This window comes from Rhea americana, unplaced genomic scaffold, assembly GCF_003343005.1.
Source record: "Rhea americana isolate MKP2758 unplaced genomic scaffold, rheAme1 scaffold_120, whole genome shotgun sequence".
NCBI classification, from domain to species: domain Eukaryota; kingdom Metazoa; phylum Chordata; class Aves; order Rheiformes; family Rheidae; genus Rhea; species Rhea americana.
In genome coordinates, this window is record NW_028185262.1 from 2,267,077 (window position 1) to 2,288,414 (window position 21,338).

At 49.5% G+C, this 21,338-nt stretch overlaps 2 protein-coding genes across 5 annotated transcripts in view; one reads left to right on the forward strand and one right to left on the reverse strand.

The window, feature by feature from the left end:
• The window catches only part of ABTB1 (ankyrin repeat and BTB domain containing 1), a 28,504-nt gene extending 19,727 nt beyond the window's left edge, over positions 1–8,777 (forward strand). The window contains exons 11-12 of the mRNA XM_085324724.1: positions 3,220–3,420; positions 5,269–8,777. Of these exons, the coding sequence (XP_085180850.1) occupies positions 3,220–3,420; positions 5,269–5,475 (408 nt within the window). The 3' untranslated portion in view covers positions 5,476–8,777. The remainder of the gene's footprint in view (positions 1–3,219; positions 3,421–5,268) is intronic.
• A 4,798-nt stretch (positions 8,778–13,575) lies between these two features.
• MGLL (monoglyceride lipase) overlaps positions 13,576–21,338 on the reverse strand; it is a 68,599-nt gene continuing 60,836 nt past the window's right edge. For all 4 annotated transcript variants that reach the window (XM_085324379.1, XM_085324387.1, XM_085324373.1 and 1 more), the window contains 2 exons: positions 18,824–19,039; positions 13,576–17,246 (listed from right to left, as the gene is read on the reverse strand). In XM_085324379.1, coding sequence (XP_085180505.1) covers positions 17,121–17,246; positions 18,824–19,039 — 342 coding nt within the window. In that variant the 3' untranslated portion in view covers positions 13,576–17,120. The remainder of the gene's footprint in view (positions 17,247–18,823; positions 19,040–21,338) is intronic.

Here is a 21,338-nt window from a genome sequence, read left to right on the forward strand (position 1 = left end):
ATGTTATATGTTGGCCCAATACAGTGCCAGGATTTGCAGATTTCACCTGCGTGGGCTCTCTGGAGGGTGAGCATCTGCCACTAGATGGCAGCTTGAACACATTTGGAGATGTGGAAGTGTTAAAGAGATTCCTACTTATTTACTCTTGGCATCACAACCCTTTTTTCCATTTGTAGTAAGTCATTATTGCCACTGTTATTTATTGCTGGGGTAGGCAGAGGTCCCACTGGGAGATCAAAGCCCTGCTGTGCTCAGTATCACAAGCAGCAACAAAATTACCTCAACTCACCCAGTTTGCAGCATAAAGGAAGGTGCAGCAGATCTCAATGTTCAAGCAGCTTCCTGCTTTGGTTTTGGAGCAAATGTTTTCCACAAGTTTAGCTACAAGATGCAAGGGCATATTCTGGCATTGGGGCAGTGAACAGGAACACTTCTGCACCTGCCAGTGTCACTTCTTCCAAGGAGCATTAGTGCTCTGGGTTGGGTGCTGCACACAGAGAGCGCACACAGCTGTGGCCTTGTTTCTGCTGACCTGTTCCACCCCAGGCAGCAGCAGGCAGTGCACAGTAGGGAGATAGATTCAGCAGGCAGCAAGAGCAGGACTGCTGTTGGTATTTGAGAGAGTGAATGCTTCACCTGTTTGCACTCTCTTCAGCCACTCTCTGAAAGGGCAGGCAGAGAGGGAGGGAAGCACGTTGGGTTGTGAGGACCCTCCAGACTGTTGTGGCAACACTGCAGTGTAACCCTGTCACCATGCACCTCTCCAGTCTGCCTGCGCATCTCATGACGGCTTGCAGGAGGGATGCTACCCAAGCAGCCATTCCTCTCCAAAGGATGCCTAGGCTGTCCTTATTTGGCAACTGAGAGCACAGCTCAGAGCAGGAGGATGGACCACCAAAAACATGTAGGAATGGAAAAGAACTTGCTCGTGTGTTTCCTATGGAGAACAGTGCCACCGTAGAAACTAGCCTGGATATCAGACCGAGCCGCAGACAAACTTCTGTGCAGAGTTCATCTGTTTTGAGAAGCTGCCTGGAAAAAATATTGAAGAAAACAGACATGTGGAATTGGAGCTATATTCTTACGTGGAGTATTCTTTCTCCCCTTTGGGTTTAGCCAGCCAAGTTTCAGCATTCCCAATTCCACTTGCTTTTTTGCAAAAGATTTAAATATCTCTCTCTGCCTTGTAGCAGTGACAGTGCTTGTAGCCAGGATGAAGAGCATGTGCAGAGGACAGGAGAGGATCCAAGAACACTTGTGCGGGCTCAAGGGGAGCTTTCAGAGAAATGTTTGCCAGGTCTGCCCTTTATCGAAACAGTTGGGATCTGCTGCCATAAAAACCACTGACTTGAACGCCTCCAGCTTATGAGGTTCCTAGAGCATTGTGAAAGGACAAAGCAGCACTTGATTAATAACCCCAAGAGCTTTGTTATACCACTGTGGCACTATAGCATTTGTGGCTTGTCTCTAATACATCTTGCATCCTTCTGCACAGCTGTTGCAGGGTATTATACTGCTGTGACATTTGCTCCAAGTAGTCTCAGCAAACACCGATGTGGACAGCTGTAGGGGAAGAAATAATTGGCTTGTGCAGTTGTCAGAATGGGCAACCACATGTGTAGATGTGTACAGCAGTGTTGCTGCTGAATGGTCATCAGGGTGATGGGCCACGTGGCACCAGAGTTACGGTTCCTCACTCTAGACCTGTGTGGCTCAGTCTGTAGGTGCTAGTGATCTGGCCTCCTCCAAAGCCAGGGTATGCTGTCAGATTCACTGTTGAGTTGCAAGTGGGTAATGGCACTCTTTGCACTTCACATTAGCAGGAACAGAACTGTGTGGAAAGAGACTCCAGTTCCAGGTTAGTGACGCAGATAGCTGACTAAAATAGGATCTGCCCAGCCAAGGGGAAGAGATTGAGYGAAGCTGGCAGTGGTGTCACCTGTATTACCTACAGTATTTCTTATTATCAGATCACTTGCAAGGAACAAAAGTACCCAAGAGGGAAATGGGGGAATGATTATCTAGCTCAAGAGTCTGAAAATGCGCCATGGACAACAGTGTAAACTTGAACATTGGGTACCTGAGTTTAGCCCAGTTTGAATGCCTATTCAAAGCCCCTCAAAGTTTACTTGGGGTGCAATTTTCTGTCCTTGGATATATCCCTATGCCACTGGATTTGTTCCTTCTATGTGGTCCATCCAGCTTTGATACAGATGTGAAAATATTCCTTATCTTGAAGGCCCCTTGTGCCTTAAGGCTAGATTTGACCTTCTACTTTAGATACTGAGATGTTTTGCAGGAGTCTTGGTTCTGACTGTAACTGYTTGAGATTATTACTAATTCTTTGGGAGCTGTGTTTGAAGTAGAAAAGAGGGGCTGCTGTCCTTTTCCTACATGTTTCTTAATCTGAGATCTCTGCAATGCTTGTCTCTGCAAGAAGGCTGTGGTATGTATAAGCTTGCCCAGTGAGTTTTTGTCAATGGATGTTTGCTACCCTGGTGATCTTTCACTGTGGTGCAGAGTTTCTTTGCCAGTTGAGCTTCCTCCATCAGGTGAGCTGGGACACTGGTAACYGGTTCTTGTAGTCCTGCATGGGCTGGTTTGGGCTTGTCAGGTCTCTGATTTGATAATACCTGGAGTTCCCAAAGTACATGGAAATGACAGCGGGGGCAGGAGGATGGGTTGGCTGATCTTAAGAGAATAGTGTGTTGTAGGGTGTGTGTTGGGGGATTGTCTTGTTGTGTTTTCTTTTTCTCTCCAAAATGTGAGTCCAGCAGTACAAAGTGGGAGGTAAAGAGATAAAGGTCTAGTGGAGGCAAAGGTGCTCTTTGTCAGCCTTTTTCTTTTCCCCATCTAGAACAGGCTTTAAGTTCCTCTGGCAAAAGCCACCTGGATAGCCTGCACAGCCTGCAGCTGCACTTCAGTGTTCAGTATTGCTGTGTGCTTGGCTAGAGGAGAGAGTTACAGGATGGCAAACATCTTGCTTTGCGAGGAGCAGACTGCAGCATTTCAAACTTCTGCCCACCATTATAGTGACTGAGTGGAAGACCTAACCCTGAAAGTCTGAGCTCCTGATATAGGGTTATGATTAGCACTTGCCCTCTAATAGGCAATACCAGTTCAGGAAATCTCTGCTAATACGTAAGAGAAGGCAGTAGTTTGCCAGTGGCAAATGGAGTCTGTAGGACAAGATGGTAATTCCCCTCTTTCCATTGCCAGCTGTCACCAGAGAACGCCTACGATGTGCTATGTGTGGCAGACATGTACCTGCTGCCTGGACTCAAGCGCCTGTGCGGCAGGACCTTGGCACAGATCCTCGACGAGGACAACGTTGTCAGCATCTGGCGGATCGCAAAGCTGTTCCAGCTGACTCGTCTGGAGGACCAGTGCACAGAGTACATGGCAAAGATCATTGAGAAGGTAGCAGAAAAGGGCCATATGTGCCCATAAATTTGGCTGCATAATGAGCCATAGATTAAAAACTAGGTTTTATAGCTGTACTTTGCTCCTTAATAAATAGTTGCYATCTCTGGTTTGAAGTGCTTCCTGAAAAAGAGCTATAAGAATAGGAAAGCACACGTCAGGTTAGGGCTCAGAACAAGGAGTGTGGTGGTACCTGACATCACTGCAGTAACCTGGATGTTGCTGGCCATGTAGCATGACCTCATGGACTGTGTGCTGCAAAACCTGCCCAAAAGGTAYTGTAAGTTCTGTGGGCAGATGGCTGTGCTGAGCTTTCAGCTACCATGACTGGAGCAACTACAGTGTTGCTCARATATACCAGCTGCAGCCCAGAGAACTGGGCTGTGCAGGGGAGCTCTGTGTAGGAAGCACGTCGATGTTTGTCTGTAGCCTACTGAGGATCTTCCTAGCATAATGCTATAGAAAGGAGTAACCAAGGTGATCTTCACCCTCCTGCAGGATGACAAATCTAACAGAGGTTTCCACAAGGAAACTTGGCTGTTGACCAGCCAGAAGTAACAAATCTAACACTGAAACTTCATTTATGAGGCTCCGTTTAAGTGTTATCATGAGTCTGATTATAGCTAGGAGTTTCAGGACTCAAGGAGAAAGTCACTATACAGAAGAACAGGCTAGACTATGGGGTATTTTTATACCTATACGGGTGTCTCATAAATGACTTGTACAGCACACATGGGAAAGCAGCACTTTTCACCTGCAAATTGAAAGATGTGCAATTCTTTCTGGCTTGTGAAAACCATGAAGGAAGTAATTTGGAGACTGTTCTCTTGCTCATGTACAATTGGGAGATGATAGACAGATCAGCATGGACCCAGACCTGGCTTCTGAAAAGGGATTTTGGTTCAAAAGCAGAATGAATATCACAAGTAGAAATTGGGCAAGCTATGACTTTGCTTAAATGTTTGCTTTTCATTCTCCTCTAGCCTGAACAGGAGTCATTGGGCCCAGCACTGTAAATGTGCCTTCCTAGGGGCATTGACACAAATGGAGCCAACCCAACTGTTAAAATATCAATAGCTGCAGTGTCTTGTGGAGATGCACTGATGCTGGCAACAGGGGAGAGGTTTTGGCAGAGACTTGTAGTATAGGCTGGGGGTCAGCAGCCTGCTATGCCCAGACACAGTTTGATAGCATGGACAGACGGAAGCTGCCTCTCACCCTTCAGCATGCCGCATGTTCCTGGAGAACTCAATACAAAATCGTTTATGGGTGAAGTGATTTTGTCAGGCTGGACATGGAACAGAGCAGCTGTGATTTACTGACTGGCTGTCGGTGATGGGGCTGAGAGCCATGATGGGCAGAGTAGTATTTGTGGTTCCTGGTCCTCAGTTGGGCACATGCACCTTCTGCCTTGCCTGTGGCAAGACGCTGCCTAAAGGTGCCTGGCAGCTTCTCTTGGCTCCTGCTGCTGGCTCTTGCTGGGGAGCCTTTCTTGAGGGAATTTTATGTATATTTGTGGTGTCCTGGTACCAGAGCTATGAATACTTGGTTAATGAATATTCAAGTGTGCTGTGTGGGGTACAGGTTCCTCACAGTCATGACCATTTATTGTTGGAATTTTATTGCCTCCTTCAGATGAATGGCAGGACTGCATGTGCACTCAATGGCACGTTTGCATCTACAGGCATGTCTCCAAATGGTGTCTGTAGAATGCTCAGGAAGATTTGGGTCTCCACGTAGCCTTAGCATTCCCATCTCCTCCTGCTGGCTCAACAGTCGCTGAGCCCATTATCCTGTTATCTGCCTTCTGGTCTTGCTAATGTTTATCTTGTCCATCCCATCCAGCTGGTGGAGTTGGAGGAGTTTGTGACTGCTGTGAAGGAGAATGCGGAGGCTGTGGAGGAACGGCAGGAGACTGACTCCATTCCCTTGGTTGATGACATCCGCTTCCACATCACCAGCAATGTGCAGACTTACAGTGCCATCGAGGAAGCCAACCAGAAACTTGAAGCTCTGGAAAACCTTCTGGCCAGTATAGGGCTCGAGTGCTGATGTGTGCAAACCTTGCCTGTCATATGCAGCCTGCGTAACCCTCTACAGTGATTTGACTCAGACTGCAGGAACATCTGAGTCTCTGAACGTCCCTTTTCCCCTCCCTTGTCCTCCTTCCCATCCACTTCCAGGCATGGTTTCTTTTTAATTTATTTATGTCTGGACACTTGCATGTCTGGTTTGTGTTTGGTTTTATTTTGATTTTGTTTCTCCTTCCAGAAATAGCTCCTAAAGCACAGCCCAGTTCAGTAGCTGCTGCTTGTACAGTACAGTGCAGACAGGAGACTGTGGGTCATTGAGGGCAAGGGAGCTGCTGTGGGGAACTTGCTACTGCCTTGCGTAAGGACCCATCCTGTTCTGTTGYCCAGTCACACACTTCTGAAACTGGGTCGCACCAGGGTATTTGTTACGTTGTCACTAGCAGAGGAGGAAAACTGGATTAAACTCTCCAAATAAGTACCTTAGAAAGGAGCTGTTTTTTCTTTCACTGTCAGCGTTATAAGATTGGCAAAGGTGGGCAGTGCTTCCCTGACAGGGACACAGGATCACTTGACTGTTTGGAAAGAGCTGTTTTCACCTGCTATTCTAGTTCATAGGTGAAAAATGCCAAAATGATTTCCAGGTCTTCCCTAGCTTTTTGTTGCCTCGAAGTGTTGGCATTTAGATTTGCACACTCAGGGGAGTGGCAAAACTCAGGTTTTAAAATATCTGAGTTCTGGCAGATGGACGATTATTTTCAATCAGGAGCATAGCAAAGATAYGATGTTTTCCTTGTACTGTGTGTGATGCACAACTTCAGAAATTAAAAGCTTTGCTTTCTGAACACAAATCTTTGGGAGTGTGGTGGAGACCAGAGACCTGTTCTAGAAGGCAATAGCTTTTGATGCATTAAAAGGGTGAAGTTCCCGTTTTTGTCCTAGCAGGACAAGGAGCACCTTCTTGGAATAGGCACTTTTCCTTTCTCTTGGTCCGTTGTTGGAGAGCAAAACTCACTTATGCTGGTGGGTTGGGGGAGAGGGGCCTTTTGGGCCTGTTGCAGGGCAGCTGTCCCACTCTCTGACCTTCTGGCTTGGCTCAGCTTTGAGCCTTGTAGCTTTATTGTTCTCCAGGAAATTCACTGTTTGTGCTAATGAATGTTTTTGAATCTGTGTTCTGCAGTAGGTCGCGTTATCTCTTCGTCTCCCTGGACTCCTAATGAGGGTAATGATGTTCTTTCTCCTTGGCGCCAATCAGCAGGCGATACCGGTGCGCAAAGCCTGCTTCGCTGCCCTCGGAGCTGTTCATCCCCAGCACAGCAAGTTGCGAAGGTCTCGAGCCTCCAGGGCACGGAGAGGGCAAAGCACACTCTGCCGTGCTGCGAGTTGGGAGGGAGAAAAGGGGTTGTGTGAAGTACAGGGGGGATCTTGCATGAACAGTGGGCTGCCATTACTGGTGGATGCTGATTGTCACTTTGGTCACTTTATGAGGCAAGAGCTTAAAATAACTCTGTCAAAGGGGCCTGGCCTCCCTACAGCTGCAGGGGGGTGCTTGCATGGGTAAGGGACTGGTCTGGACAAAGACTTGTTAGAGATGTGGAGGTGCGGGCAGGATGGGCTGCCTTTCCCTGCTAATCCCACGTGGTGAAAAACACACTCTCCCCCAGCATGTGAGAACACACTGCCATGCTCAGCGCACTGCCCAGACCTGGCATGGCTTTGAAGTTGTGTGCTCTTACGTGGGCAGGCTGGGGCAGGCTGCAGATAGCTGCTCGGTGGTGGTTGGGTAATGCACTCTAGAGAAGCTGGACTCCAACAACGGTGTGCCAGGATTGAGCTGCACGGGCAGGGAGCTTTGGGACAGGCATGGCAGGGCAGGAAGGAGGTACATTGCCGAACTGGACCCTGGGTGCTTGTGCAATTTGTCATCTGTTTTTAACCGGTTTCTCTTGCAGGACAAGTCCCTTTAGGGTAGGGGGTGATGGCTGCACGGCTCTTCRGGCAGTGTCTGCCTTGCTTCTGTTTCAAAATGCTTGTGTAGAAATAAAAGGAGTCCCTGTGGTTTGCTTTCTGCAGCCATTTTAGGGTGGGTAAAGGAATGTGTCCGTGCAGGTTTGCGTCCCTGTGTGAGAGCAGGGAGCAGCAGGAGGTTCTTCTGTTTGGGGTGGTGAWGTGGAAAGGAGCTGTATTTGTTATGCAATTTGTGGGATATACAAATCTCTTCACTTCCATGTGCATCTCCAAGCTCAGAGCAGCTTTGACACAACAGCCAGAGCACTCAGCACAACTTGAACTGATAAAAGCAGCTCAGTAAAGCTTTAATATGAAGTTCCATATATTTTAGGGAAAGAGGGGTGTTTAGTGTGCTTTGGAAACAACTCATAGCTTGACCCAGCTAGTACAGTTCACCAATGTTTTTCCTCCCTTTGTTGCTGAAGATGACAATAAACATAAGCAGGATGTTTAGTTTATCGCATCCCCTCTGCTCTTCCTGTGTAAATTCCCCATCTGACATCTTGGTAGTTGGCTTTCCACAGCATTGGGGTTGTGACAGCTCTGCACGAGGCTCCGGTGGAGCCACCAGAGAACTGAGCGTGGCCTTTGCCTTCTGCTTGTGCTGAACGAGATGCAGAAATGGGATCACTGAGGAACGTACTGATGTTTTTCTCTGCAGACRCCTCAGCTCCTGAAGCAATGTGGACACTGGTAGCAGGCAAAGCAAGGAGGAGGCAGAGCAGGGGTGGTGATTTGGAGAAGCGTTTTCTCCATATGACTRCTCTTAATTCCATTCCCGCATCCTTAAGCATGGAGCAAGCGGGGCTGCAGTTATACGAGTGCAGTGAAAGGTCAGTGTGGCCTTTTGATTTGCACCCCCTGGTAGCACAGTTGCACGCGGGCTGCCAAGCAAACGCCTCATCCGTCTGCGTGCACTTAGTGGTCGCATCTGTGAACACCACCAGATTGCCCAATTACTCGGGGTCTTTTAACCCCCCTCCTTTTGGCAAAACAGGGCTATGAAAAAGCATGCGTAAGCAGATGGTCAGCATGCAGGCAGGCTCCTAATAAGATGAGCCGGGTCATAACATAGATATGAATTTACTTTATTCACGTTGCAAATAATTTTATCACAAGATAAGAAAAAAAACCTAAGGATTTTTTTTTTGTTGCCAGTGTCCTTTTTGTGTTCTGTTGCCTCTGTCCTTTTTATTTACTACCAGCCACTTGTTGAATTAAGGAGATTGTAAAGTTTATCAGAGCAACAATATATATATAAAAAGAAATGTGCAAGCATGTGTGCAGCAATAAAAAGCTATATATTTCACTATATCTATTTCTGCTGTGGCCTATTTATTAGCAACTGACGTCAGGGTGTTTTTATTTCTGGAAGAACTTGGTGGGTTCCTTCAGTTTGTTTTCCTGCACCCAAGCAGATGGCTGGCTCTGCATCGTCCTGCTTCAAGCAGTGAGGAAAACGTGACTGCTTCGCTCCCTTGCTGGCCCGTTTGGGAGTAAGGTACTGTGGTTTTTATTGAMTCCTTTCTCTTAGTGTTTTTCATTAGCAGCACCATGGCACAGCCTTGATAAACACTGTGATGGTGTGTCAGGGAGATGATTTTTATCTTGAAAAAATTGCTCTGAGCAGTCCTCAGCAGATGAGTTGTCCATCTTCTCCTCTTGTCACCCTGTGCTGGCGTTGTCTGTGCCTCTGTCGTTACTGGCTAGTTTATTCTGTTCRTTAAATCCAAGGGTGGGGATTGCTTAGCCTCCATGGAAAGCACTTCCTGTGCTTATCTACACATTCATGGAGCTGCTGAAGCATGTTTCTGAAAGCTCAAGTGCACTGAAGAGTCTAGGCAGTCCTTCATCTCCTCCCTGAAAACACAGAAGCTTATTCTGTCTTCTGCCATCTCATGTGTCTGGGTGGCTGCAACAGCCTCCAYGGCAAACAGCAACGATCAAGCTGCCCCCATGCAGCTCCTGGTGACTTTGGAGTGTGGCTGGGGCCCAGGGAGCAGGGAGCAAAGTGCATCCCTGAAGCTCTGCATAGGAACTTCCAGTGTTTCTGGGAGAGAAGAGCAATAGCATCTGCRTTACTAATGCTGCTGAAGGGAGGGACCTGGCTGGGAAAACTTCAAGCAATGATCAGGCTTTTGGGACTAGGCAACAGTGCTTACAAGGAGTGTTGTGCTGCAAGAGCCTGGAGTAAAAGGTATCTTCAAGATTCTTGGGCTGTTCGGGTTGGTACAGTCATGGTCAAACTGCAGAGACGGCACCTTCCTACCTAAGAGCTCGCAGTCAGCCTGTGTTGGCAGGTTGCTCTGCKCTGGGTGACTCGGATTTTTCTTCTCTGTTGCTACAGGTACCCTGGCAAAGCCCRTTGCGATTTGGGGAGCTGGGTTTGGTCCATTCATACCCTTTTGTTAGGGATGAGCAAGTCTAGCTAGTGCTGTTGATGAAAAGCAAAGGCAGAGCTGTGGCTTTAGTCCTCTGCTTGCAGGGGGTCACGCGTGCCAGAAGAGCAGGTTTTTCTCTTAGCTTCTGAGCTAACCAGATTTGACATAACAGATTTATTAAGATAATAGAGACCACAGGGGCAAACTGTTTTTCATAGTAGGGCCCTGTTTCKCATGAGGAGCTGTCTCGCTGCTGCCTGCCTCGAAGATGTGCTAAGTGAACAGGGGAGTGAACTCCATTTCCAGGGTTAAATGGCTCCTCTGGTGGAGATGTCTCCTACTAGGTCCTGCAGCTGCGCCAGCACCGAGCTTAGCGGGTGGCCCACGAGCTGCTGGGAGAGCAGCAGGTTCCTGCAGGCTGTGTCGCTTTTGCTGATCCTTGTGCAATGGTGTAGGAGAAAGACAGTGAATGTAGCCCAAAACAGCAACGCATTTGTCAGTGGCTCTGCACGGCAGCCGCCACGGGCAGGCTGCGCCTGGCAGTCTTGGCGAGATACACGGGGCACGTGTTTCGGGGTGGGCAGCTGGTCCTTTCTGTAGCAGTTATTTAAAAAAAAAAAAYAGTTTGGAAATCAGAGGTGGGTTAMAGGCAATAACAGGCAAATTCTGCAGGAAGGGAGAAAATCTCTTAGGGGCCAGCAGCCACGCGAGGGCGCGGATACGGGCTCGCAGATCCCCGAGTCAGGCCGCAGCCGTGAAGCTCMAGTGAGACCAGCTTTGGGGAAAGGSGGAGAGATGTGCGTGGGCCTTTCTCTTCGGGGCAGTGAACTTTGTAAGCCCACAAGCTCACAGCAAGGCTTGAAGGGCATTTCAGGAGACTGAAAGCTTTGGAAGGGAATCGGTACCAGGCAAAGAGTTAGCCTAGGTCCCGAGGGTCTGGCTGCTCGGTTCCCAAAATAAGCTCTGAGAAAAGAGTGCGAGAGCTTCCCTCTCCCCTCCTGGTACCGGCAGGGCACGCGCGAGGGGAGAGCGGCACTGGGGAGCAAGACCTGCTCCAGACCTGCTCCCTCCAGGCTCAGCCTCTCACGTTGGTTTTCTCATACCTTGTCCCTGAAGGTTTGTTTTGCTCCCTGCTCTGGTTGCTGCTACGGAAAAATGTGAGGCCCTGGGGCACGGCGTGCCGGGAAGGGGGGCAAGTCCGGAGCGGGGGCAGCCTTCGGAAAAGGTCGGGCCTGCGGAGAGGCCGCGAGGCTGGACATGTCCCTTCACGGCATCTGGGTTGTGCGCAGGGGGGTGCTTCCAAAGAAAACCGCACTATCTTCACGTAGCTTTCCCGTGGAAGAGTCCGAGCCGCTCCGCGTCGCGTTGAGATGTCGTTAAAATCCCTGTAAGAAACCAGCCTCCCCCCCCTTTCCTTCCCTTACCCCGCCGCTCCTTTGCTGGTCAGGGYCGTCCCGCTACCGCTCGCCCAAGGGTGTGACAGTGATGAATCGCGTGAGCAAGGTGGTGCMGCGACCCGCTCTGGAGGGGCACCGTGGCACGTTTTCCATCTAAATGAAGACGTGACCGTGGGATGGAGGCTGCTGTCCTTGGAAAGCTGGGAAGCGCCGGCTTCTCCTGGCGCTCTGGCCTGTGGCAGGATCGGCCGTAGCCCGGCAGAGCTCTGCTCGCCTGCGTTCGTGGCCCCTTCTTCAACGGGGGCAGCAACCGTCCCGCTGCTCCCCCTTGCGCCCAAGCTGCCCTCGCCTTGCTGCTGCCGTTCTGGTCTTCTCTTGAGAGCTTGCACAAGCGTTTTCCGTGCTGCACGTCTTGCCCCTCTCCTCCACTCTCCCACCAGGCCGCGTGGATTTCCACACCAAGTTTCTTTTAATTAGACGTTACCACGCGTTTCATGCGTATCAYGCAATCCATCCAAACTCTTAATTAATCTCTTGGGATTTTTTTTTCCATCTGAATGCCTGGAATATTTCCAGACCCAGAAGAACTTCCTGGGTGTGCCTGGGTCCTGCAGCAGCGTCTCTGCCACCCGTGGAGCCGCTGCGGGGGACGTGGGCGGCTCCGCGCCGTGCCGCAGGCGCCGGGATCACACCTGGAGGGGCCCGTGGGATTAGAGGTGTTTGCTCGTGGATGTGGCTGTTTACTTTAATTGTCCTGCTGTGAGGAAGCTAGCAGGAAGGTGAACAGCAGCTTCCCTGTCAGGTGGAGAAAATTGGCTGCAGCATTAGAAGAGACCAGCGCTGCCTGATAAGCTTGGAGAACAGCACCGTTTCGGAGCAAAAGGGAGACTTTTGGTGCTTACAGACAAAAAGAGCAAACATCTGCTGGAAAACAAAACACCCCCCCCTCGCCCAAAGCAAGGGAAACTGGCCGCCGGCACAGCCCGCGGTGCCAACGGGCTCTGGCTGCCTGGTGGCAGCAGCACGTGGCCCTTCTGCTCCCCTTGGCAGTGGCTGAGCTCCGGCTCCTCGGCCAGCTCGCGCCATGGCTTGCGACTGGAGCAGCTCCCCCGCGCAGTTATGGGGTCCTGGAGGCCAGCAAAGCCACACTGCTGAGCCGTGACCTTGGGACGCTTTGCCAGTGTTAGCAGAGCAGCTAGAGAGCCAGCCCGTGCGTGCGGAGGGCTGCCCCCGTCTCCCTGCCCSGAGCTGGGGCAGGAGCGTCCCTGCCGAGCTGCCGGTTGACAAGCGCGTTACAGTTCCTCTGGTTCCTGCTTTACCGTCGGCTGATGCCCCCTTGCAGTACGAGAGCGAGGCCCAGACAGCGCCAGCACAGGGTGACGAGGAGAAGATGGACGACTCACTGGCTGAGGACTGCCCGGAGAGAACGAGCCGGCTCCAGATAGCAGCTTCTGGCAAAGATCCGAACTGGGGGGCTGAAGAAAGGGGCAAAAAGCAGCAGCATCCTGCAGCCTCGCGGGAGAGGGCTCGAAGCACAGGCTGGAAACAGAAAGGCCACCTGCAGCCAGGACCGACCGCGGTGGTGGTGGCACGGGAACCTGCCGGGGAAGCTGCAGGTCTCCCTTGGTGCGGGGGGTTCGTCGGGCACCCCAGGAGCACCGTCTCCGGTTTGCTTTGGCTAACCGAGGGCTGTTAACGTCGGCCCCCAGCGCCTGGGAATCGCCTGCGGGCGCCGGGAGGGGCCAGGCGCGCTGCCGGCCCTCTGCGGAGCCGCAGCGGGGGGCGAAGGCAGCCTTTAAACCGCTGCTGCTCCTGGTCACGTTGCAGATGCTTCCTGTTTGAATTAGGCATGTTTCAGGACTGAAACAATATTTTAACGGGCTTGTAAAACCATGGGAAGAAGGTCAAGCTTGTCTGGTACTGCAGGCTCCTGCACCAGCTCCAGCGCTGCGCTGCCTGGGCCGGGGGAGCACTCGGGGCCCCCCGCGTCCCCGCGCGGGCAGCGTCCCCGGCCCTCCTACCGCACCGGCCGTAGCAGAACCGAGCGGCTGTAGCTGGATGTGAGCAAATCCGCCTCCCTTCCTGTGCCACATAGCAACGTTTACTGCGAAGCTCCAAGCTAATCCAGCCTCTGGAAAGCCGACCTCGAGGCAGAAAGGGAACGGCAGGCCTCCGCGAGCGGCAGCCGGGCAGCGCGCCGGCCGCGCCGCGCAGTGGCACCGGCGGCTCCGGAGCCCTCCTCTGCAAGCTCAACGGCAATTTAATCTCTCTCTGCCTTACCCTGCTCCCGCTCCAGAGAGACAGCAGTTGTGAACGATGCCCTCAAACACGATCTGTTCAGAAAACATAACTTTATTATTAGTTGCAATATACATTGTATTCCTTTAAGAATCCTAAACTTGTACATTTTTTTCCCACTGAAAATACATGTGTATGTATATATGTTTATATATATATATATATATATATATATGTATGCATTTTATTGAACTGGAACACAGTGGAACAAAGACAAGCTCAGAAATTACTTGGAAAAAATAAGTGTGATCTCAATGGGTTTGTGCTGACAGTGTGCTAGGGTAAGTGGTATAAAAAGACCAGGCTAAATAGAAAATGTCTCGTGTAGGTCTGGAGGAACGGTGTCTCAGTGCTACAGGTGGTGGTATCTACAGTAGTTACACGTTACTATTGCTCAGTCGCAAACATCACCTATTCCCAAAGGCAGCCCAGCCTCGGGGGCGTCTCCAGCCAGCAACACGCACGAGGCCAGCTGTGCTCTTCCCTCCAAATGGTACCTGCTATTTGAAAATAGAGTTTAATTACATTTCCCTTGGCAGCAGCTCTGCTCATTGCTAGCCCGGTCAATACAGGAAGCGTTCCTCCAGGGCCTGGTGCAACCTGACTGGGTCAACATAAAGCAGCTTACACGCTGTGTAAGGGCTCAGCAACTGTCCTGACCACGCTGGCTGAGAACCACAGCTGCTGGAAATCAGCATTTSAAGTGGCCCAGGTTGATCTGCTCCTGGCTTGTTGCTTCCACAGTGATTCCCACCACCTGAAAATCTGGAGGTGTATATGGGCAGAGGCAGCAAGCAGGTAGCAGGCAGAAAGCCGCTGACTTTTCTTCAGGTAAGYTTCCCTGTGTTGATTGCCTCAAAAGACAGCTCTTCAGAAAACTGGCCAAGGGTGGCAGCAACTTCTGCCCTGCCAGGGGTTTGGGGGTGTTTTTGTTTGTTAATCTGATTTTTCAAATGCAGCTTCCTCAGGCCACATAGCATTGCTGAGCTTAGCTAGATGGAGGGACAAGTCTCCCCTAGACTGACATAACTGGTTTGCTTTTATTCCTTCTGAGCTGCAGATGCTCCGTGGTGAAAGGATGTGCTGCAGCAAAGGCACGGATKGCAGACCTTCCTCTGCCTGAGACCACACTGGGGGGAGCAGACGGCCCCGACCCTCCTGCTGGAGGGTCGCTTCCCTCTCTCCTACAAAGTGCTTGTCAGTTTGTGAAGGGATTTAAAKGATGTGGGCACTGATCTGCTCCTACTGACTTCCTCAGGAAAAGTGCTTTTGAAAAATATCACCTTTAARTTGTCATCTTGCTACTACCCCAAAACACCTGGCACGGCTGCATCATGCCTGCTTGATTCCTGTTCCAGCTGAAGAAGCAGGTGAGGTTTATCACCACTGAACTCTTTCCACACTTGCTGTCTTTCCCCAGCAGTATCTGGCAAGGAGGGCCCTTGCTCAGTGAAAACAAGTTAGAGCAAGCCAGTCTGYGGGCAGACACAGAGCAGGCAGCCTGTGCATCGTCTCCTCATTCCCCTAGCAAGTGTCGCTGCAGGTTCAGCAGGGGTTSGGGACAGTGCTAGATTGCATCAGAATAACATTTTAATCAAAAGCGCACAGTGCTAGGAGAACTACAGCTTGTCCTTCTCCTCGGAGGCAGGAAAATACAAGTGTAGAAAGGCCTGCACCAACCTGTATAAAAGCTTTCCTGACTAGGTCCTCGGGCAYAGCACGCGTCCTCGCATCACTGGTACCTCACCGCTGGCAGGGCTGCATGGGGCCTGGCCTGATTCTGACTGTTATTGCACAGAGGTCCCTTTCCTGAATTGTGCCAGAACTGCTGCCATGCTTCCACTGCTACCAGGGCAAGAAACGGGTCTTGTTTTGTCACTGTGGGAGATACTCCAGTTTCTCTCATGGAGCATTTAGTGGCTCCCTCTTCTTGGAGGGAGAGGGGCAAGTTAACTCCTTCCCTTTGGCTAATGCCAAGAGGTGTATAATAATTAGGGCCACGTTTTGGGTAAATTCGCCAGCACAGCTGTGTTGTGATCGCTACRCTGCTTTTGCTGTATTGATACAATGCCTTTGCTCCGCAACAGGGTCTTCGGTCTTTCCTTTAGCCCCACGGTCACTGGACACTCAGTCAGCTCCAGCATTTGGCTCGTCTGCGCCACTGGATCAGCTCACGGTGCTCCAAAGCAGCTTGCRCACCAGTGCCCCTGAATACCCCCAGGGCAGCAAGACTCGTGTTGGACAGGTGATTGTACCCTTTACTCTGCCTTTCGCTCCCCACCTTGTGCAGAAGGGTGAGCTCAACCCCGTGCTGATCCTGCCAGAGGTAGCTGTGCTCCTTCAGAGGAGAATGGGTAGTGCTTGGACAGGATTTCTATTCATGCTTTGGGTCTCCTATTAAACTGATGGACCATGAGGACACCCACTGTTACTCCCCACCCACCAGATGCTTTGCGCTTCTCTGTAGCATTTTTTTCGGGACATTTTCCAACTGATGAAGGAAAACAACAGATTATGACTGTAAAGTTATGGTGAGAGAACTGGTTCCTGGTAGGACAACGTTATTCCTTGCCAAGAGAAGGAACAATTAACTCTTTTAGATCCTCCTCCCATTTATTTCCCAGTTCCCTGCCACCTCTATATAYATCATATATTATATTACTATATTCTCTTAAAACTCTGACCTTGCTTCTTTAGTTTCAGTAGCACAAGTAATTAATCCAAAAAATTAGAAAGAAAGGAAGAAAGCAGCCCCTAGGAATATTTACAGAGTAGTTCATCTTGCAGAGGAGATGGGGGGGTGGCACTGGGAATAGCACAGTTTTTGAATGTGTGAAGTGAGTTTGATTCTACATTCATCCTTTTCCCCTCTGGGATTCTGTTCTGATGATGAAAATTAGAAAGCTGTTCAACATGCTTTCCCAGAGTGCAAACTCACAGAGGAGTTAGGGTGGGAGGAGAAAACACACTGTTTATTCTTTTCCCTTGGGTCTGACCTGCTAATAAAGGTAGTATCCAAAGGGGTCTGACCTTGAAAACCAGCCTTTTGCTTTCAAGCATAAGTCTATTCCCACCCCCCATCGGTTCTGCCTTTCAGCCTCTCTTCATTACCCAGCAAGCATTCTCCTCTAAGGGCCAGGACTTTTAAGGTACTGGATGGTGGGAAGAGAGATAGGACTGTACATACCTGGAATCAAAACCATAAAATGGAAGATAAGGACTTGTTTAACATACCAAAATTATTGCAGTATAAATACAATCCTGGCACCTCAGCAAAAACAGAGAAGGGGAAGTGATAGAGGAGGCTCAGTGGATAAGGGGCTGTTTAATAAAACTACCCAACCTGGAAAGCTTTAATGGCTGCTCCCATAGCTATAAATTCTTTCTGAGATTAGGGCAATGGCCATTTACGTGAGCAAAAAATGCTCCACCCTGTGCCTCTCCCCCCCACCCTCCCTCATGCTGTGCATGGTACAATATCCCAAGAGTCTCTCTGTGTTAGATCTTTTTCAGAGAGATGTCTATTAGGAATAGCATCTGTCCACAGAAAACCCCAGTAAGAGTTGCAAAAATAATTGCTCTTAAGTATGGCTGGTTTCCCCAGCTGCTGAGACCTTCTGACCAATCCAYGTTAGTATTTCTGTGAAGACCGAGGTAGTGACCTCAGGCAGCTCTCTGTGGAGGGCATGGTAGGCTTCCTCATACACCTGCAACCGAAAAGAGAATAAAGATTACTGCAGCAGAAAAAATTCCCAATGAACAAAGCAACCTTCAGCCACATCTTGTTAGAACTCGCAGACCTAACATATCCTGCTCACACCTGGTCAGATTTTTTCCTAGAYGTGGCAGGTTATGAAATCAAAGAGCTTCCTTGAGCTTTGGCCCACACCACTTCCTAAAGAGATCCCACCTGAACTCTCAGGTTCTGTGTTGATGGAACCTGTTCTGGATTGTGCTCGAGGCAGATGTTGTTTTTCTTTAAGATTCTTTTCTAGGGGTGGAAAAYGAGCACAAAGGGGGTAGTGAGAAAGGACAGGACATCATGTGTCTCTACACTTCCTGCTTTTTGTGGTGGTTCATGAGCTGAGGTCTTTTACACCCCAGGAAAAGGACTGGCTTCAGTGGAGCCATGAGCTCGCAGCAGCTCACATAGACAGATTCCACATGTCCCCAGCTGAGCACCTCAAACTAGTCACTTTGGCAAGCTGCCTGAGACAGTGTGGCCTTTATAGGTAATAGAAGTAAATGGAAATATTTTTTCCTCCTATTTCTGATCCCCTTTCCACAGTTAGGTCCTCATGGTAAATGGCTCCTTCAGGATTTGATCCCGTCTCCATTTTATATCCCTGACATCTGCCAACCTTTTAGCTCCCTCCCATTTTTTGTGTGTACTGCTTCTTCTTCTTTGCTGCACTTAGCATTCATGGTGCTAGAGAGGACATTGGCATTGGAGCTTGACACTTGTGCATGACCAAGCACTCTGCTGCCCTTTAGTAAGCTTTCCTGTTTCTTATCCCAATAAGAAGCAGGAAATCCTCATCATGCCCTTGGAGTTTAAAGGACAATGGGGGATGTTCCCATCATGCCTTGTGTAATTTTACTTCTTTCATGGCTAGCCTATCCAGTTATTTTTCTGATGACAAAAGCTTTCCCTTGGTCTCCCTGTCTCTCTTTCAGGCTCATTCACGTGATAACAATTGGTTAATCAGCTGTGGCTCCCTTGAAATGAGCAGATGTGAAGGGGCTTTTGTTGTGCTGGGCTTTGGAAAGGCCTCCCTGCACCTCCATGCACTGGGGCATGAGGTAAGGTTGGTGCTAACACAGTTRGTATTGTCCAGAAGAGCTGTTGAAGGTCAGCACTTCACTTGGTTATGAGCCTTGCTCTATGGACATGCCAAGTTGCTTCATGTCACAGAGATCTCTAAGTACACAGCTACCAACAGGATCAGGTATTCAGGTCACCCACAACCCCCTGCTCCAAAGGGAGTTCAGCTGAATTCTCACCCCTAATGGCCTTGTCAACCTTAAAAGGCAAGAAGCAAGCTTAGCCCTGTTACTTATTATAACGYGGATATTGGCCAAGATTCCTTGAGAGAAGGTTTGGGCCTCTGCTTAACGACTATGTTGACATACCAGGACAGTCCAGCTTTATACAGTCCTGCTTTCCCTCAGTACTGCTCACATCTCTGAAGGGAGCTAAGCACACTCCCTACCCCTCACAGTGACTGGTGCTCYGGCCAATCCTAACAGTACAATTCCATAAAAAGCAAGAAAGCAAGATAACCTTGAGTGTTTTGTCTTGACTCTGCACTGTGTCCATCAGTAAATAGGACCCTCTGATATCACAGAGCTTGTCAGAAGAGCCGTGCAGCACCAGGATGGGCAGAGTCAGCTTGGGCAGAGCTCGCTCAATTCTGGCAATGGCGTTCATCAGCTGGATGACAAAGGAGACCTTCATGCCACCGTGGCAGACCAGGGGATCTGCTGTGTACGATTCTATCTGGCAGGGAGAAAGAGGTAATTTAAGTTTAGCAATATTTCATGCAGAGAAACAAAGCAGCTCACTTTGGCTGTGAGGAGTCTCTTCCCTTGCTTGCATAGCCATTTCCTGACCTGTCAGGACATCCTGTCRTCAGAGTCAAAGCTGATATCTTTACTGCAGCTTCCCAGAACCTCTCACAAAACCTGGCTTGTTCCAAGTTGCATGTTTCTCTTTTACATCACTAAAAAATAATTCGAGCCAAAGATCCTTCTGCAGGCAAACAATCAGTGTCAGCCAATGACTGTTCCCCTAGGGACACCTGGTTACATCTATTTCTACCCTGACATGTCTTTCTGTCACTCAAAGATGACAGTTCCTTCTGCATATGGTTCTTCAGCCTGCAATATTCCAAAGTTGATATTGTCCAGGTCCTTACCCTGCTTTGGTGAGGTCCCAGATGTTCCTCTCTCTCTGGGGATAAAAACAGTGATCTATAGATGACTAGCATATCTGATTGCAAAGCACTCCTACACTGAGGGGTTCTCTCTTAATGTGAAGCTTGCAGCTAGAGASAGAATCAGCAAAGATAACAGTACCCCATAACCCTTCTCCTCAAGCTGGACTACTCCATGCTGGAGCCTGCAGGGCCGGGCCTCCAAGGGAAGGTGGCTTCAATGTGCCTGCTTTGTGTGAAGCAAGCTGTGGGCTCATGGCCAATAACATTTTAGGGAGCCCCGTGGCTCAGTGTAGTTCTTCATTCAAATGATGGCATTAGGTGGTAGCCCCCCCCCTCAAAAAAAAAAAAAAAAAAAAAAAAAAAAAAAAAAAAAAAAAAAAACAATATCCAAACAAAAAAAGCCCACAACTTGCTCAGCCAGACTGTGAGAGGATAAAACTGTACAAGAGCTGGTGCAGAAAGTTGCTAGGAAAGAGTAGTTACCGCAACAGGCAAATCTACAGTAAATATTTGTATACTGTACACGGAGACAGCCCACACAGCCACTGCCATCTCAGTATTTGCCAGAATGCTTTGATTATGGGCTGGTCCTTGGCAGAGCCTCCTGTTCCTCCCAATTCTGACAGATGTTTATAGAAATGATGATTATTTATAGACTAGCTGAAGACAGCCTCCCTCTCTTCTCACAGGCTTTCCCTTTACTGAAGGGTAAGTCCTCTCCTGATGCTGCACATGCCTGCCTTGAGGAGGCCAAGGGTGGGAGGTGACCCATGATGCCACTCCAGAGACACCTAATTACACAGAAGTTTGAGACCAGATGTCTTGCTTCCAGTCACCACCTCCTCCTGCTGGTCCTGTTGCTGGCAAGCTCTATCCCCTGTTCCTGAGTGCTGCCCTGGGAAAGGAGTGTGGGGGAGTTTGGGTATATAGGGAGCTGGCACCTTTCAGATCCCTCCCTTGTTTTGGCCCTGACGAGAGTTCTGCACAGTGCTAAGCATGGCTGAGGGGGAGACAGCGTTAGAGCCACTCTAATTTGTGCTCTAGTTGGGCCAAAAAGATTCAAGTTGCTGTAGCACCTACTTCTTGACCCTTGGACACAGCAGAAGTTTCCAGTATCTGATTACAGCCAATGTTATAGTTTGTCATAGGGAGGAGRTGGCACGAGAGAGCAAAGAGATGAGGTTCATTCTTAATGCAAACCTCTGCTGTGCAAGGGGTAGCTGGAGATGTAGCCAAGGACAGCTGCTTCAGTCTGAGCCTTGAAGCTCACAAAAACTGAGTCCTGTGTGAAACTGAAGTTATGGGCATGACAGAATACAGGGCTGGATATACTGGTAGAGGAGTAAGGAGAGCCCAAGGGTCCATAGCAATGTATGGCCTCACTTTTGGCCTCTGTGCAAGACCATGGCTGCATCCAGCCCTTGCACTAGCCTCTGATATGAGATGTGGTTTTTGACAAGGAGACAAATACAGACTTCTCTCATCTCTACAGCTCAGAAAAAGAGGATCTTAACTTTAATATCCCCCTTTCAAAGAAGCAAGTGCCTGTGCACTCTGAGGATTTGGAAAATACTGTTTGTAAGAGGCTACTTCAAAGGTGAAATTCTGGTTAGTATAAAAGGATCCACTCTTAAGATATGCCGAGCMTCCTCAACTCCTGGTAAAGTTGTTAGAAGATGGAGATGTTCAGCAGTGCCTGATCCTGTCTGTATTCACAGGGACTCTTCAAGTGCTCGACCAGCTTAGGGTGCAAAAACTGCTGTTTCCCATTCTCCATCCCTGCACCAGCAGAGGAACTACAGGCAGAGCAGCTCGGCCTGTTCGTCTGACATACCTTCTCTGGTCTGAACTGCTTCAAAA